The sequence below is a fragment of the Schistocerca piceifrons genome, chromosome 3 (genome assembly GCF_021461385.2).
Source record: "Schistocerca piceifrons isolate TAMUIC-IGC-003096 chromosome 3, iqSchPice1.1, whole genome shotgun sequence".
Lineage (NCBI taxonomy): Eukaryota > Metazoa > Arthropoda > Insecta > Orthoptera > Acrididae > Schistocerca > Schistocerca piceifrons.
Window position 1 is genome coordinate 738475128 of NC_060140.1, and position 16728 is coordinate 738491855.

Consider the following 16728-nt stretch of genomic DNA (forward strand, 5'->3'; position numbering starts at 1 on the left):
ACTACTTGTGATGAGTTCTAGGTCATCATGTAGCAGTTGTCGACAACTCAGAACTAATTACCAGTAATGTTGTATTGTAATATTTTTTTGTAAACTGCTGGTAAAATTCTGTTACTTCTTAAGTCAAGTCTGGTTTGATAACATTTGTGTCTTTGTCACTTAGTAAATAAAAATGAAGTAAATAAGTTGTTTAGTAATTCCTCACAGTATCACTTTGTTTTACAGAGTTATTGGGATTTGTTACCATTTTGACAAATTAAATGAGAAATAGCTGCTTGTACTTAATTATGAAAAAGTTGAACAAGTTTGAATTTTCCAAGTATAAAGAGCAATTATATAAATTTTAAAAGCTTGAGATCAGACTTTGTGACTTTCTGTAAATGAAAACAATATTGAATTTTTTCAGTATCCTGTAAAAGATGGCATTGTTCAGCTTCTTTAATTTTACTTTTAAAGTGTTGATCATTATCACTGCAGTCAGACCAGTATAAACAACTTTTATCCATCCTAACTTGAAATGCCCTTTCCTGATGAGACTGTGGATAAATTGTGGGCAAAAAAAAAAAAGTACTTGCTTTAACTGTAGCCACCAGAAGTTATTTTCAGTAAATTATTGAATGAGCACTCAACTTGTGAGAACAACAGACTAATCATTGATTCCATTTCTGTGTGTTAAAAGTTAATTAGCACTGAGGTCACAAAATTCTTAGTTCAATCCCTGTTTTAAACCACAGAATTGCATTAATTAAAATCTAAAAATACTCTTGCATGTGAGCTTTGTATCTACCAGACAATATTTTCCCACTTCCATTTTATATAAAGTAAAAATTCTTCTGTCAAAATGTTAATCTGACTATTGAACAAATTAAATGATACATTATCTGAAATAGGAGAGCAAAAATTCTTCCAAATTTCTATACAAGTCTTTTAAATGTTGCACTGACATTTATTTGTTCTTAGCTGGTTATATGTCATTAGATACAACTGCTGTGATCTGTCAGTGCACGAAGTACTTGTTGCCAAACATAAAGTTAAAGAGTGGAGACAAAATGTAACCTAAGAACTTTTGTGGACAGTGCTTTTTCTTTACAGCAAATCTCATTTCTTTTGTTTTTTACACTAAGGTTTAGGCAACTATTGTGCAAATAAAGTGTAAACAATTACTGTTACTATTTCTTTTAGACTTTCTATATCTTTTAAGCATAATTGTATTTTTCCAAGTTTTCTGTTATGATGAACTGTTTCAGCTTTCATTAAAGAAGAAATTGGGACACCAAGCAAGAAGAAGAAGAAAAATAAGACTTCAGAGACCAATAATGAAGGTGGAGATGAAAAAACTGACAAGGGAAAAGAAGACAAAGTTGCAGTTGATGAGAAATCTAATGAGAAAGGAAAAAATAAGATAAAGTACGTAATTTTTATTTGCAAAATTTTGTTGGAGAATTTATCATCCAAACGTTTCTCTTATTTTAACATTTCAACAGGTAAAACTCCACTTGTCATAATTTTAGTTGTCCCTAGGAAAACCATTAATTTGAAAATAGTGAGCTAATATGTAAGACTTTTTGAATTGCATAATGTGTTTTTAATTTTGTTTTGTTCTTTTAATTCAGTCTTTATCTGTTTTAGGGATGATGGTTCTGTTGAGCTCATATTGACACCATTCACTGTGGAGCCGCAGACAGTGGTCTCTCCAGACACACCAACTAAGTCAAAGAAAAAGAAGAATAAGAAAGGTACTGAAACATCAGATAAAGACAAGGAAGTTGATACTACTGAAGATACAGCTCCAAAGAAAAGTGATTCTAATAAAGGTAAAGAGTTGAGTACATCAGAAGGAAAAAAACAAGATGCCAAAAGTGAGAAAAAATCAGAGAACAAGGCAGATGTGAAACAAGACAAGAAAACTGGGGCAAAGGCAGAAAAAAAGGTGGACACAAAACCAGATAAAACTAATGAAGGTAAAGGAGATAAAAAGGCTAATCAAAAAATTGAGCCAGAAACAAAACCTGGCCCCAAGAGTGAAAAAAATGAAAACAAGACTGAGAAGAAAGGTGAAGAGAAAGTAGATTCAAAGGCTGAAAAGACGAAGGCCTCAAAAGCTGATAAATCTGAGAAGAAATCAGATGGAAATGGAGACAAAAAGGTAGAAAAGAAGCAGGAATCTAAAACCGAAAATAAGGATGTGAAAGGGGAAAAGAAGACAGAACCTAAAGCAGATGGTATGTATTACTGGCTTAAGATTCAGTGGAAAGTATAAACCTTCACATAATAAATAAATATATGTATGTTCATTGTCTTCTTGCCAAGCACTTCACTTGAAAAAAATCCTAAATATTTGGATATATCTACAGTCCTCATATTTGACCTGTATGTTTGCGATGTTCGTATTACTTTGTCAAATATTGCTTGTGAAAATTGTTTTTGTTGCATCTTACACTATCTCCTGGAGTAGTAAAGTTGTCTTTAATGTTTGAGCATTAGAATAGCATTTCTGGGACACAATTGTCCTATGAATAACAATGTAGGAAGTTAAGTCATACTGGTAGTTTAGTTCAGTTCAGTGATGGCATGAAGCATTGGATGAATTTCATTTGTCAAGCACAAAATCACTGTTCACTGCTTGTATCATGGGATAGTTACCTACACTATTCACAAATAAGACAAGTTATTTTAATTGAAATGTATGGCACCCCAGCAAGAAAAGTGACACAGGGTAAAAAAATAGTAATTTTTAGTGTCACTGAAAAATCTATGTGAAATACCCCGTCGTCCATTAAAATATAATGGAAATTTTTGCCAACAATGCTTTAATTGAAATTTAAAGGTATATTGTAGAATTAATTGTCAAGTTTTCTCATGTATTGCAGTGTGTGATGTGTAATGTTGACACTTCGGTATTTGAAGATGGAATCCAATTTATTATCCATATTGGTATCATCTCCTTGCCATTAAAGTAACAGATAAAAAGTGTATGGGGAGATACTAAACAGATATTGCTCCCCTGGAAGTATTACCTCTGTCATGGAAGAATTTGCGTTGCCATGAGAATAATTGTAGATAATAATTCTATTTTACATACTTTCATCCATATATTTATACTCACGTTTAATGTAAAAACCACAATAATGAAGGGGCCCTGATATAAACTGGCAGCAGTAAACAAGGACTCCGTATTCTAAAAAGTTTAACGTCCCTTTTAAGAAGGCATTAGTAAACCGTCTAGGAAAAGTCGTCTCGACATACATTAACTTAAAGGACAACTGTATAGACTCTGTTTCATTCACTAGATGACCTAATAGGTACAGGCCATTGGTAATAGGCTTGACAATTTTGAATATTGTCTGTAGTCATAATTCATTAGACATCCACTGATGGAGAAAGGTTGATCGCTAGACTTTTCTGTCTTATATCTTCAGTTGTATGCCATTTGTGTTAATACTGCACGTTTTCTTGTATGATTTACTTTCTTTTGTTTGGTCATTGTCTTAGTTTTTCCTTATTTCTTGGAATCCTGCAAACAACGTACTTGGCCCATCTACCATGTATTAACCTGGCTATGCGTTCCTTTAGTGTAATTACATCTTCTATTCCAGTCTCCTCCCTATGTATTTCTTCTTCTTCTTCTTCTTCTTCTTCTTCTTCTTCTTCTTCTTCACCCTCAACTTCAACTTCACCGTCAGAGGAGGTGGACTTTATGACTGTTAGGGAGCACTGTAGCCATTTAGTGCTGAGCTCAGATGGTGAAAGCACCACCATCTTGGGCCACATGAATATGGTAGCCAATAGCATGCCACACAGCTGATATATAGGCGGCCACCCACTGCACAGCTGGTCAGTTCAGTGCTCGTGTGTGATATTTTTGAATCTATCTCTGCTTGAAAACTACCTTGCTTGTCACCTGGTTACTATCTTTGGTTGCATCTTGCATTTGTCCCTCTGCTTCTCTGGGCCTTGACTTCATCATTGAGGTGAAGGCTTCACTTAGTGCCTTGTTGTCTAGATTGTTTGTCCTTGCCCTGGTCTGTTGTTTTGTCCACAGTCTGTCTGTTGCATTTTGCTCATATGTCTTTGGTGTGAGTTACTCTTGTGCAAGTGGTTCTCCTGCCTGCAGGCTTCTTACATTTCTCCATTTTCTTCATGTGCACCAATATCCAGCTACCAGAAGATGTAACAGTGTTGTATTGAATTGGTCCTATGAACTAAGTAAGCATCCTGTGTGCGAGATGCTACACACATCAAGTTACTTACAAGATAAGTGCGTACATAGCAGTAAAGCATACACAGACGACCCAAAACTTGGACTACTGCTCAGAATAAGATTGAGTGCCACCCGGTAACATTGCAGGCATGTGATGTGGTAAGGAAAGTAAGTGAAGCAGTTTTGTCCATACATAAATGGTATGGGAAACGGGTGAACAGCAATCTGCACTGATTATGCTATGGTGTACGAGAAGGTGTGATTGTTGAGTGACTGTAGGAGGATACAGATGACTTAGACAGTCACTTCTAGTTGGTGTGATGAATGGCACCTAGCTGTAAATATGGAAAAATGTAAATTAATATGGATGAAAAGGTAGAACAAACCCGTAATGTTCAGATACTGTATCAGTAGTGTACGGCTTGACAGTCATGTTGTTTAAATATGTAGGCATCATGTTGCAAAGTGACATGAAATGGAATGAGCATATGAGGATTGTGGTAGGGAAGGTGAATGGTTGACTTTGGTTTATTAGGAGAATTTTAAGAAACTCTGATTCAGGTGTAAAGGTCTTCTCAGAGGGCTCACAACTCTTTGGTGAGTTTGTGCTTGGCTATCACGGGGTCTCAGCCTGTGCAGCACCTCTTCCCTTTCCATATTGAGTGTCTATCCTCCTGCTGTTCTTTTTCGCCTCCCTTGGGGAACATGTGTGGGATAATTTTGGGAATGTGTTCTGAGGTTTTAATAGCCTAGCATCAGAACAGCCCCTTTTTTTTTTGTTTACTTTCTCTCTTTGTTCCCTGTCTCGTACCCTTTCTCCACTTCGGTGTTTGAGGTTCCTTTGTTTCTTCTTCCTCCCTGTGTGCTCTTGAAGGCTGGTCCAGGCATTTGACATGTAACAGGTAACTGGGTACTGCGTAATTCCCAGCCCCAGGTCTACAGGTTCTGCCCCTGGCACAGGTCAGGCCCAGAAAGGGGTGACTGCCTGAGCTGTGACTATCCAAATTGCCAATTGGTCCCTCTGTCAGAAGTTCAGGAGGTGTGACCTGGCGTAGGTGAGCCCCCCTCCTAGGGGGTCATGCAGTTGGAAGGAGTGCACCGTCGGACATGACGGCAATTGTGGAGGATTTTTTTTGTAGTGAGCTACTCATCATAATCTCTGTCTGTGTCTGCTAAATGTAAACAGAATGAGGCTAAAGATTCAAAGACTCTCCCAGCTGCACCTCAGTTCCTTGTGGAACCGAAGGAGGTCTGTCCTTTGCTACGATTAATCCGTTTATTATTCAGAAAGGTGTTGATGCAGTTGCTGGCCCTGTGAAATGTTAATCTCGTTTATATAATGGTACTTTTCTTTTGAAGGCCAATAGCAGTTTTCAACCTGCATACAGCTTCTCTCCTCCACAACTATCCTGTTTGTTTCAAGGCCCATTGAATGATGAATTCTTTGAGTGGTGTGATTTATGCTTGGCTGCTTGATGGTCTGACTGAGGGAGAATTCCAAACTTACTTCTTGGATCAGAGCGTCACTGCAGTCTATCAGGTAATGAAAATGGCTGATACCACTTTGTTCCTATGCGTACCCTTTTTCTCACTTTTGATTGAGCAGTGTTTCCAATCGAAGATGGAAGGAGGCTGTGAAGTCATCACAGTCCGACCGTATGTTCCAGACCCAATGCATTGCTATCGGTGTCAACGTTACAACCACACTCACTGCCAAATATGTTACTTCTGGTAGGAATGCTCAGAGGGCGATTGCGTGCCTCCTTCTTCCCGCTGTAATAATTGTAATGGAGACCATGCCACTTCGTCCCACGAGTGTCCCGTGCATATTGATAAGTGGGCTATCCAGGAGATCTGGGTGAAGGAAAAAGTACCTTACCCTGTTGCTCGCAAGTTGTTGGCTAGTCAAAAGCCCTAAATTTTACTGTCTGGCACTTACAGTACCATTGTTGCTATGCCTCACTCCACAAAGGATGTTACCCAGCAGACTTGTGACCTCAAATTCAGCACTCCAATTTATAAGATTGCCCAGTTTCGTAATAGAACCCCTGTCTTCTTCTCTTCCAGCTGTGCAATAAGCCATCAGATCTTCAGCCCCACTGACAAAATCCCATGAATCACAACTGGCAGGCCATAAAGGATGAAAGGAGCAATCCCATGAAGATATTTTGTGTTCCTCCAGCCAACAAACATTTGAGTCTTCATCTTCCAATCACAAAGGCTCTAAGAAATCAATCAAAGACAAATGGTCTTCTCCTTTGCTGACTCAGAGATTCTCTTTAATGGTGTTGCCGCGTCATACCCTCACCTGGCAGACCTCCATTTTGCCAGTGTGCACTGCCAACCATTTTTCTGCCCTGGAATCCACAGACTGAACCAGAGAGAATGCCGATGCCTCTGTAGATCTCGTGGAGCGGGATCCTCCAGCCTCTGCATGCTGTAGGAGTGAGTCTTCGAAGGCTGGCACTCAGCAGTTGCTGAGGTGATAACCTTTCATTTTTTCCTTCCTCCCCTTTCCCCATCATGACTGTCTTCCATTGGAATGTTAGCAGCATTAGATCAAACAAGGAGGAATTACAGCTACTCCTGGAATTGCAGCATCCACTTGATTTCTGCCTCCAGGAAACAAAACTGCGTCCTCACTTTCGCTTTGACCTCTTGGATTTCTTCCCGGTCCATTTTGACCTTCCCTGAAGACAGAATTCCATTCCATGGGGCAGCAAAGCTTCTCATCTGGATGGCGTTCATAGTCAGTCTCACTGGACACCCACCTGTAAGCTGTTACGCTCCACATTTTCCTTCTTTACTTCACATTTTCTCTTTGTTATGTCTCCATCCCACTGTCATTTGGTGTCACCAGGGCAGACTTCTTCCATCTTGTTGGGCAACTCCCTCTTCCCTTTTTGTTGCTCAGTAACTTTAATTTTCACAATTCCCTTTGGGGCTCTTCCAGAACCCGTCCAAGAGGTGCTCTCTTGGCTGACCTTCTCAGTAAACTCAACCTCATTTGCCTTAACACTGAAGCACCCATTCCTTTCAAATTCCACGAAAACCTATTCCCATTTGGACCTCTCATTCTGCACAGCCCAGCTTGCCCGTCGTCTCGAGTGTTCCGTTCTCTCTGACACGTATTTGAGCGACCATTTTTCCATATGCTATCTGGTTGCTGACACCTACCCACCTACGTGTAAACTCAATTGTCAGCTTTCTAAGGCCTATTGGGGGCTTTACTCCTCCCTTGTGACCTTCTACGTACAACATTTCCCCAGTTGTGATGACTAGGCAGAATATATTACAGACGTTATCCAACCACCGCAGAATGTTCTGTTCCTCACACTTCATCTTCACTATGCTGTGTCCCGGTCTCTTGGTGGACTGAGGTGTGCTGTAATGCAATTCACACGTAGACATGCTCTCTGCATTTTTAACCATCATTCTACAATGGCAAACTGTATTCATTATGAACAGTTGTGTGCACAGTGTCGTCACACTCTTTGGGATACCAAAAAATCTAGCTGGATTTCATTTACTAGTTCTTTTAACAGTTCCACTCCCTCTTCCATTGTGTGGGCCAACCTCCGATACCTTTCTGGGACTGTAGCAGATGACATAATTGTGGACCCAGTTGCTATCTCCAATGCCTTAGGCCGCTATTTTGAACTCCACCCACTCTCACCTAGTCTTCTCCATTGAAAATGAACAGAGGAGGCTTGGGTGAAACCCTTGTCCTCTCAGAATCCTTAATACTACAATACTGCATCAGTGAGCTGGACCATGCTCTCACTTCATCCTGATCTTCCGCCCCAGCTGCAGACGATGATCACATTTAGATGTTGCAGCACCTCTCTCTTGCAGGCAAGCACTTTCCCCTTCATATGTACAATCGCATCTGGGCAGATGCCGTATTTCCCAGATGCTGGCATGAAGCCACTGTCATTCCCATACCTAAGACTGGTAAGTTACTGCCCAATTTCTGTCACCAGCTGTGTGTGTGAAGTGATGGAACATGCCTGGCTAGTATGATGGCTCGGATCTCACAATTTACTAACCACGATACAATGTGGACTTTGAGCATGCCTTTCTGAAGTCGACCCTCTCATCACCTTGGCAGTCCATGTCATGAACGAGTTTTCTGTAGAAATACCAAAATGTGGCCATGTTCTTTTGATTTGAAAAAAGCCTACGACACCTGCTAGAAGACTGGTACCATCCATACTCTCTACACATGGGACTTCCAAGGCTACATGCCCCATTTCCTTCAGGAATTTTTAAAAGGCAGAGTTTTCAAGATATGTGTGGATTCTGCCTTGTCGGACAACTTTATCTAGGAAAACTGGTGCCTCAGGTCTCTGTCGTGAGCCTTGACCTCCTGGCTATACCCGTTAACCTTTTTGGTGTAACTCCCACCGGACATCGATGGATCCCTTTTCGTCGACGATTTTGCGATCTATTGCAGTTCTCCACAGACTTGTCTCCTTGAGTGGCATCTTCAGCAGTGTCTCAATTGTCTTTACTGGTGGGGTGTCAACAATGGCTTTTGCATTTGCTCTGACAAAACCATTTATGTGAATTTCTGGTGGTGCAATGGGTTTCTGCAACCATATTTACATGTTGGCCCTATTGCTCTTCCATCACTGAAACTAGAAAATTCCTGGGGCTCATGCTTGATAGAAAACGTTCTTACTCCTCCCACATGTCTCACCTGGCCATCTGCTGTACCCAGTTCCTCAGTGTCTTACATGTCCTCAGTGGTACGTCCTGTGGAGCAGATCAGACCATCCTCCTCTTTTTGTACCAATCCTTTGTCTGTTTGAAACTAGACTATGGGTGTTCTGTTTATGCATCTGCACATCCGTCCATCTTATGTGATCTAAATACAACCCACCATCATGGAATCAGTTTGGATGCAGGTGCCTTTTACACTAGCCCAGTTTAATCTCTGTGCAGTGTTGCCGAACTACTGCTGTCTTACTGGCGCGATGTTCTCCTCAGTCATATGCCGTTTGTCTGCCATGATTGGCCACCTGTGCTATGCCCCGTGCTTCAATGACTCCTTTGACCACCATCATGTGACACATCCCTCTTCTGTTACCTTCTAGAGTTAGCTTTCAGGTATTGCTCCAGGAGCTTAACTTCACGCTACCTGCATCTTTCCCAGTGGGTGTGAACCCTTCATCATCTTGCTTTTGCGTGGTGGCCCATGTTCACCTTGGACTTCGTTCACTTCCTAAGAAAACTACTCCAGATTCAATTTATCACTGTAAGTTATTCTACCTTCTCATGGAACTTAGCGATACTACCTTTGTGTACACTGGTGGTTCCTGGACTGACAATAGTGTCGAGTGTGCCTTCATCATTGACACCAATGATTTTTGGTATCAGCTTCTGGACCACTGCTCAGTATTTACAGCAGAGCTCTTCGCCTGTATCAAACCACACAGTATATTCTGTGACAGTGTTTTCAATTGTCATCTACTCTGATTCTTTTAGTGCCCTTCAGAGACTTTGTGTGCCGTACACAGTCCTTCCCTTAGTGCAACAGGTCCAAGAAATCTTCCACTTGCTCACTCTTGAGGGACTCACTATGATGGTTATATGGTTTCCTGGTCACGTCAGTGTGACAGGAAATGAGATGGCTGCCAAGGCTGTAGTCGTCCTACCTCAGCCCCCTAGTTCTTCCATTCCTTCTGAGGATCTGTGTGTTGTCGTATTTCCACAAGGGTTGTCGGCACTTTGGCACCACCACTGTTCTTCTTTTCATGGGAACAAGCTCTGGGGAATTAAACCTCTTCCAGTGGCTTGGCAGACTCCTCTCGGCCCTGTCGCCATTAGGAGATCGTTTTAGCTAGGTTGTGTATTGGGCACTGTCACTTAAGTCATTGCCATTTGTTAAGTGGTGATCTCCAGACACTTTGTGCACATTGTCCTGAACCTTCGGTGGTCCTCTCATTTCATGATTGAAAAGCCCCTTTTTAACCACTTACGTTCTAATGTATGTTTGCCATCTGAGTTGTCAGGTGTATAAATTGAAAGAATCAAAAGAAGGTGTCATTTTCCACTTTGGTTCAGAAGACTGGTCTCTCTCTCTCTCTCTCTCTCTCTCTCTCTCTCTCTCTCTCTCTCTCTGTGTGTGTGTGTGTGTGTGTGTGTGTGTGTGTGTGTGTGTGTGTGTGTCCATCTGCTTCTGAATGCTGCTTCTACATGGTGAGTAGTGATCTAACCTATTTCATTGTGTTACACAGTGTGATGATAAAAAAAATGAAAATTTTTTTAAGTTCAAAATTTTTTTTGTCTTGTTGGTACACATGTTTCTGATATGTTTTCATTTTCAGCTATTTTGAATATTTAGTTTGTTGACAGTTAAAAGATTATACTTGTTTTTGAGTGCTCAGAGAATTTTTACTTTCGAAAAAGGTTGTTCATAGAATTTCTGTTAAATTATGCCTGAAACATGAATGAAAGTACAGTATTGCAATTGAAATGGTGACTGTGGCTTTTATTGAATCTACTATGAGTAAGACAATAGTTTAAGAGCTTCAAAAAGGGCTGAGAAGATGTTGAAGACAATGACTTCCCTGGATGCCCTAACACATCAATTATTAGTGAAGTAAAAAAAATGATTGTGGAAAATCACCAAATCACTGTCAGAGAGATTGCTGATGATGTCGGCATATCCTATTTTGCCTCATGCCAAACATTTTTTTGGGTGTTTTGGGCATGAAACATTCCAAATTGTTGAATTTTGACCAAAAACAGTTGCATGAACATTGCTCAGAAATTGCTGACTGAAGTAGTCAACGATCCAGAGCTTCTAAAGGTTCTCGCAGGTGACGAAATTTGGGTGTATGGTAGGATGTTGAAACCAAGGTCCAATTGTCCCAATGGAAAGTGCCTTAAGAGCCAAGATCAAAAAGAATTCCACAAGTTTAATCACATTTGAAGGTTCTTTTCACTATTTACTTTGATTACAGTGGGGTAGTGCATCATGAGTTCCTACTGTGTAGTTATGTGGTCAGTAAGGAATACAATCTGGAAATTATGCGTTGTTGGCATGAAGCAGTCCAAAGAAAAAGACCAGAATTGTGGCTAAACCACTCCTGTAAATTGCATCATGATAATGCTCCTGCTCACACCTCAGTGCTTCATGGTTTTTGGCAAAAAACAATACCATTATGTTGTCTCAGCCACCGCATTCACCAGGGTGCATTCTTTCTATTCCCAAGGCTGAAGAGACCCAAGACGGAACGCCGCTTTGCCCCCGTTTATGAGATAAAAAAAAGAATTGCTGAAACAGCTGAACACCATAATGAAAAGTGAGTTCCAGGAGTACTTAAAAGATTGGAAAAAGCATTGGCACAAGTGTATTATGTCTCGGGTGATTACTGTGAAGGGGACTAAGTTGATGTTGAATAAATGAAGATTCTTCCAGAAAAATGAAAATTACTTTTTGATCACACCTGATATACTTAAATATTCATCTATATAATGAAGGCATTGATGCTGTGAATGTTACACTAAAGATTGTAATATCAGAGAGTTCATCATGTTCTACTCCCATCCGAAAAGTAAATTTGTGATACACTAATTGCTGGGATAGGTCAAATAGAAGTTTCTGTTGTGTATCGTAGTAGGGCCACAAATATCAATTTGCTTTAATAGTCAGTTGCCCTTAACTATACTAAACTCCACCCAAACAGACCATGAAGGTCCAATGGTACCAACCAGCAGCCATGTCATCCTCAGCCCAAGGGCTTCACTGAATGCGGATATGGTATGACATGTGGTCAGCTCACTGCTCTCTCAGACATATATCTGTTTACAAGACTGGAGTCACTACTTCTCAGTCAAGTAGCTACTCAGTTTGCCTCACAAGGGCTGAGTGCACCCTGCTTGCCAACAGTGCTAGGCAGACCAGATGCTCACCCTTCCAAGCGCTAGCCCAGCATGACAGCACTTAACTTCAGTGATCTGATGGGAACTGGTGCTACCACTGTGGTGAAGCTGTTGGCAGTTGCCCTTAACTATTTCCATTATTTTAAGGAACAGAGGAGTTATGTAATTTATGTACATAATAAAGAAGGAATCAATTGTACCTGAGATTGGTTTACAAATCTCATGGTTTGCTTTCTTTGCAACTGGGAACTATGAATAGCTGCTGTTGAGTTCTCCAATATATGTTCCTGAATTAGTGTGGGAATTAAACTAGACATGATAAACATTCTTTACTGTTTTCTTACAGTTGCTGGTTAACACACACACTTTATGGAAGCTTTTGCTTAATTTTGCATTTGAATATACTAAATGCTTATTCTACTGTAAAGCCTGTAAGAATTTAGTTTATGTTTTGTTACAAACTGTTTATTATTTATGGAGATAACTGTGATGTAAAGATGTTTGTTCTGAGGATTGTGCAATCATAGTGAGATAGTCTTTGTGCTGTATCTCATAAGTTGAGTAGTCTGTAACCAGTTGCTGAGCTGTTTCATTCCTGTCTCTTCTAGTAAGTCCCAAAATGTTCTATTAGCATATGTCAGAAATGGTTACCACTTTAATTGTAAATTTAATGTTTCATGCAAATTTTAAACTTGGTTTTCAAAACACTGTTTAGTTTGCCATAACCCTTTCAGATAATTTTTTAGTCTTCTGTTTATTTCTTTATCTATACAGTCATCATCTTCACCTGTGCTGAATACAAAAACTCCTCAACTGATCATATAACTTCACTGGCAATGTATACAACTTTCATTTTGATTTGTTCCTTGTACCCAATTTTTGTATTATTGTAGTTGACTTTCAATCCTACTGTCAGACTTCTTGTATTAAGTGTATTTGTTGTTTAGTTTTATCCATAATAAAGCAAATCAGTAAACAAAGGTGGTTTATATATGTTCTATGGGCTCATATTTCTTTTTTGATTTCCATTTTTAAGGAGTTGAGAACTTCCTCTAAGGCAGTTGAGAACAGTTTTGGTAACACACACTTTCCCTCCTAAACTCCTCCTTTTGTTCAGAATTTTGTACTGTGCTGATGATTTGTAATAGAATCAATAGTATTTACATATATTCTTCAATATCCGTATAGATTTAAGAAATGTGTTGTTTCTGTCTGGTTGTTAGTAAAGATGGTGCTATGTTATTCCAAATGTAGAATGTTCCTTTTCTCAGTTAATATCTAATGATTTGCTATTTTGTTGAAGACAATTTTAATAAGTACACTGTCTAGTTACATTAATGTGACCACCTGTCAAAAACTTGAATAACTACCTTTTGCAGCATGGACCACTGCGAGACATGCAGAAAGAGTCAATAAGGTTCTGGAAGGTATCGACATGTGAAACCATGCCGACTGGAGTGCCTTGGCCAGCTGTGCAAGGTTTCTTGGTTGAGGATCTATGGTGTGAACAACCTGATTGAAGTGGTCCCTCAGATTCTCAAGTAGGTTTAAATCTGGGGAGTTTGGTGGCCAGAGGAGTACGGTAAACTCATGCTGGTGCTCTTCGAACCATGCATGTACACTGTGAGCTGGTGACAGATTGCACTGTCGCACTGGTAGATGCCATTGTGCTGAGGAAAAAAACAAACTGCATGTAGTGTTGGACGTGGGTCCCTAAGGATAGATGCATACTTTCGTTGATCTATTGTGCGTGCCAGTATGGCAAGATCACCCAGGAAGTGCCACAAAAACATTCCCCAGAGCTTAACGCTCCCTCCTGGTTGCAGTATTTGGTTTCAGATGTTTCACACTGTGCGCGCCAACAACCTTCTGTCTGATTTAGCATAAAACATGATTCATCAGAAAAAACACCTGCCACCACTCGGGGGGATGTCCAGTTGTGATACTGACATTCAAATTCCAGCCTTCATCTCCGATGAACAGCAGTCAGTATGGGTGCTGCCTAGATCCATATGCAGCAACATTCACTGAATGGTAATTGAGGAGACACTGCTGGTAGCCAGATGGTTCTTTGGGGTAGTCAATGAGCTTGCCTGTCCTCATTTCTGCAACCTTCATCTATGACTGATGCACCACAGTTACCCCACTGCTGGTTTTGGATAGCGCCATTTTGCCATGCATGGTATACTCCAACCATGGTGGCACTCAAATGATTTACAAACTTAGCTGTTTCGGAAATGCTTGCACCCTTGACCTAAAAGCCATTGATCATGCTCTTTTTGATGAGAGGTAAATCACTTCATCTCCACATTACAGTGCTATTTTCCACTTAACACCCAACATACTTTATATACCCTCCACTGTTAGTGCTGCCACCAGGCGTGTGAGAGTGGTTATTGCATATTGACACAGAGCATGGCGATGGTCATATTAATGTGACTGGACTGTGTATATTCTTCATTTTGCAGAGCTTGGTGATAGATGCAAAGTACTTTTTAACAGGGCAATTGCAGTGGTCGGATTTGGGGAAGTGACTTTCTCCAAAGACATTCTAAAAATAGTTTTGCAAGTATCCTTTCCATCACTTTACTTTTCATATACCATTCATTTTCACCATTCTTCAAATGATTTCATACAACTAATTTAACATTACTTCTGGTATGCCATTATTTTCATTATTAACGAATCTGTGTTTTGTGATTCATTACTTAAACTATACTAATATTTCTTTAAATGTATGAATGCTTACAAAATGTTCTCTCTGTTGTCAGTTTTGGTCCTCATCTACCATCAAAAGAAAATGAATGTTGTATCTACGTGACATATGTTCTTGTTCTATTTTCTCTGTGGAATTTTCAGTTGTTGATATTAAGAAATTTTCATTGTATTTTCTCACATCCTTTTGAAGATATTTTCAAATAGTTTTACTTAGTTCAGCATACCTAAAATATAATTACTGCAAGAGATTAAATGTAGCAGAAAATACTGCATGATTTAAAGGGTCACATCAGCTGCAATTATTATTGAGCAACACTCCACTTCCAGGTAAATGGAAGGACCACTGGCTTCATGTAAATGATTCTCATGTCGGACGAAGATACTAACACTGTGCCAAGCAGCCAGTTACCAAGCCTATGCTGTGATTTGTGACTTCTGGAATGCATCCAGTACAGTTATGCACTGTTGCCTAATGAATAAGATTTGAACATGTGGAATGTCAGACCAGCTTTGTGATCGGACTGAAGTAGTCAAGGCAAATAGATCACAGCACATCATTTTTCGGTTTTACACCAAGGGATTGAGGCCAGACTGAGATTTATTGGAAGGATCCTCAGAAGATGTAGGAGGTAGCTTAAAGAACCTTCGTTTGGTTGATACCTGAGTACTGCCTATCAGTCTAGTTCCTGTACATATGGGGTTGACAGAGGAGATAGAGAAGGTCGAAAACAGAGCACTGCATTTCATCACAGATTTGTTTAGTAATCACAAAAGATGCCACAAGAGTTTTGCGCAACATGATGCGGTTTCTATAAGAGTCAGCAATCTATTGCTGCATTTTATGTATATCTGAGCTCATGTGAAGGCTTACCAGAAATTGTTCTTTCTCTGCATCATTTACTTTTGGAACAGGATAATGGAGGATATGACAGTGGTACACAGACTGTCCTCTGCCACACATCATAAAGTGGCTTGCTGAGTGCAGTTTTATATGTAGAAATATTACCATTTATCTAATAAATATCATAGTGAAACAAGTTTTAATCAGAAGTTACTAGAACTGCAGGTGGAGTGACACCTTTGCACATGTGAAAAAAATCCTTGAGATTTTACTCATCAAAGGCAACCTATATTTTGAAATTCATTGTAGCTAACTCCACTGAGTTTCTTGTTCAAAACCTTCCACTTGACTTGAAACCAGGGGGACCAGAATAGTTCTGGGGACAACACTGCTAATTGTGAGCTTTGCTGAAATTCTGTGAGCAGGGCTGGTCTTCTTAACATTGTCTTCCAGTCACTGAAATAATCCAGGTACAGTCTCAGAGCAGAGCAGAGACAGTAGGCGTCATTTCTTCCAACATGCCATAATCTGCATTTAGAAACAAACTTCCTGGCAGATTAAAACCATGTGCCAGACCGAGACTGGTATCGTGACCTTTGCCTTTCATGGGCAAGTCCTCTATTAACTGAGCTGCTCATACACTACTCATGATGTGTCCTCGTGACCTTATTTTTACCAGTACCTCATCTCCTACCTACCAAATGTAACAGGTCTCCTGCAAAACTTGCAGGACTAACACTCCAGGATGAAAGGATATTGTGAACACATGACATAGCCAAGGCCTGGGAGAGAAGGTAAGAGTCAAGGTATTGGTGGAAGTAAAGCTGTGAGGATGGGCTGTGAGTCACACTTTGGTAGATCAGTTGGTGGAGCACTTGTCCACAAAAAGCAAAGGTCCAGACTTCGAGTACCGGTCCAGCACACAGTTTTAATCTACCAGGATATCAGTGCACATGACACTGCAGGGTAAAAATTCATTCTGGTGACAGTCAGAATGATAACCCACTACTTCTGAACAATTACTAACTGAACGTGTGCCTGAGAAATGCATTCACAGTGAGCTGCATTCCAACTG

At 40.1% G+C, this 16728-nt stretch overlaps 1 protein-coding gene across 1 annotated transcript in view; it reads left to right on the top strand.

The window, feature by feature from the left end:
• LOC124787933 (cylicin-1-like) overlaps nucleotides 1–16728 on the top strand; it is a 56107-nt gene that overhangs the window by 32962 nt on the left and 6417 nt on the right. The window contains exons 4-5 of the mRNA XM_047254923.1: nucleotides 1248–1407; nucleotides 1630–2222. Coding sequence (XP_047110879.1) covers nucleotides 1248–1407; nucleotides 1630–2222 — 753 coding nt within the window. The remainder of the gene's footprint in view (nucleotides 1–1247; nucleotides 1408–1629; nucleotides 2223–16728) is intronic.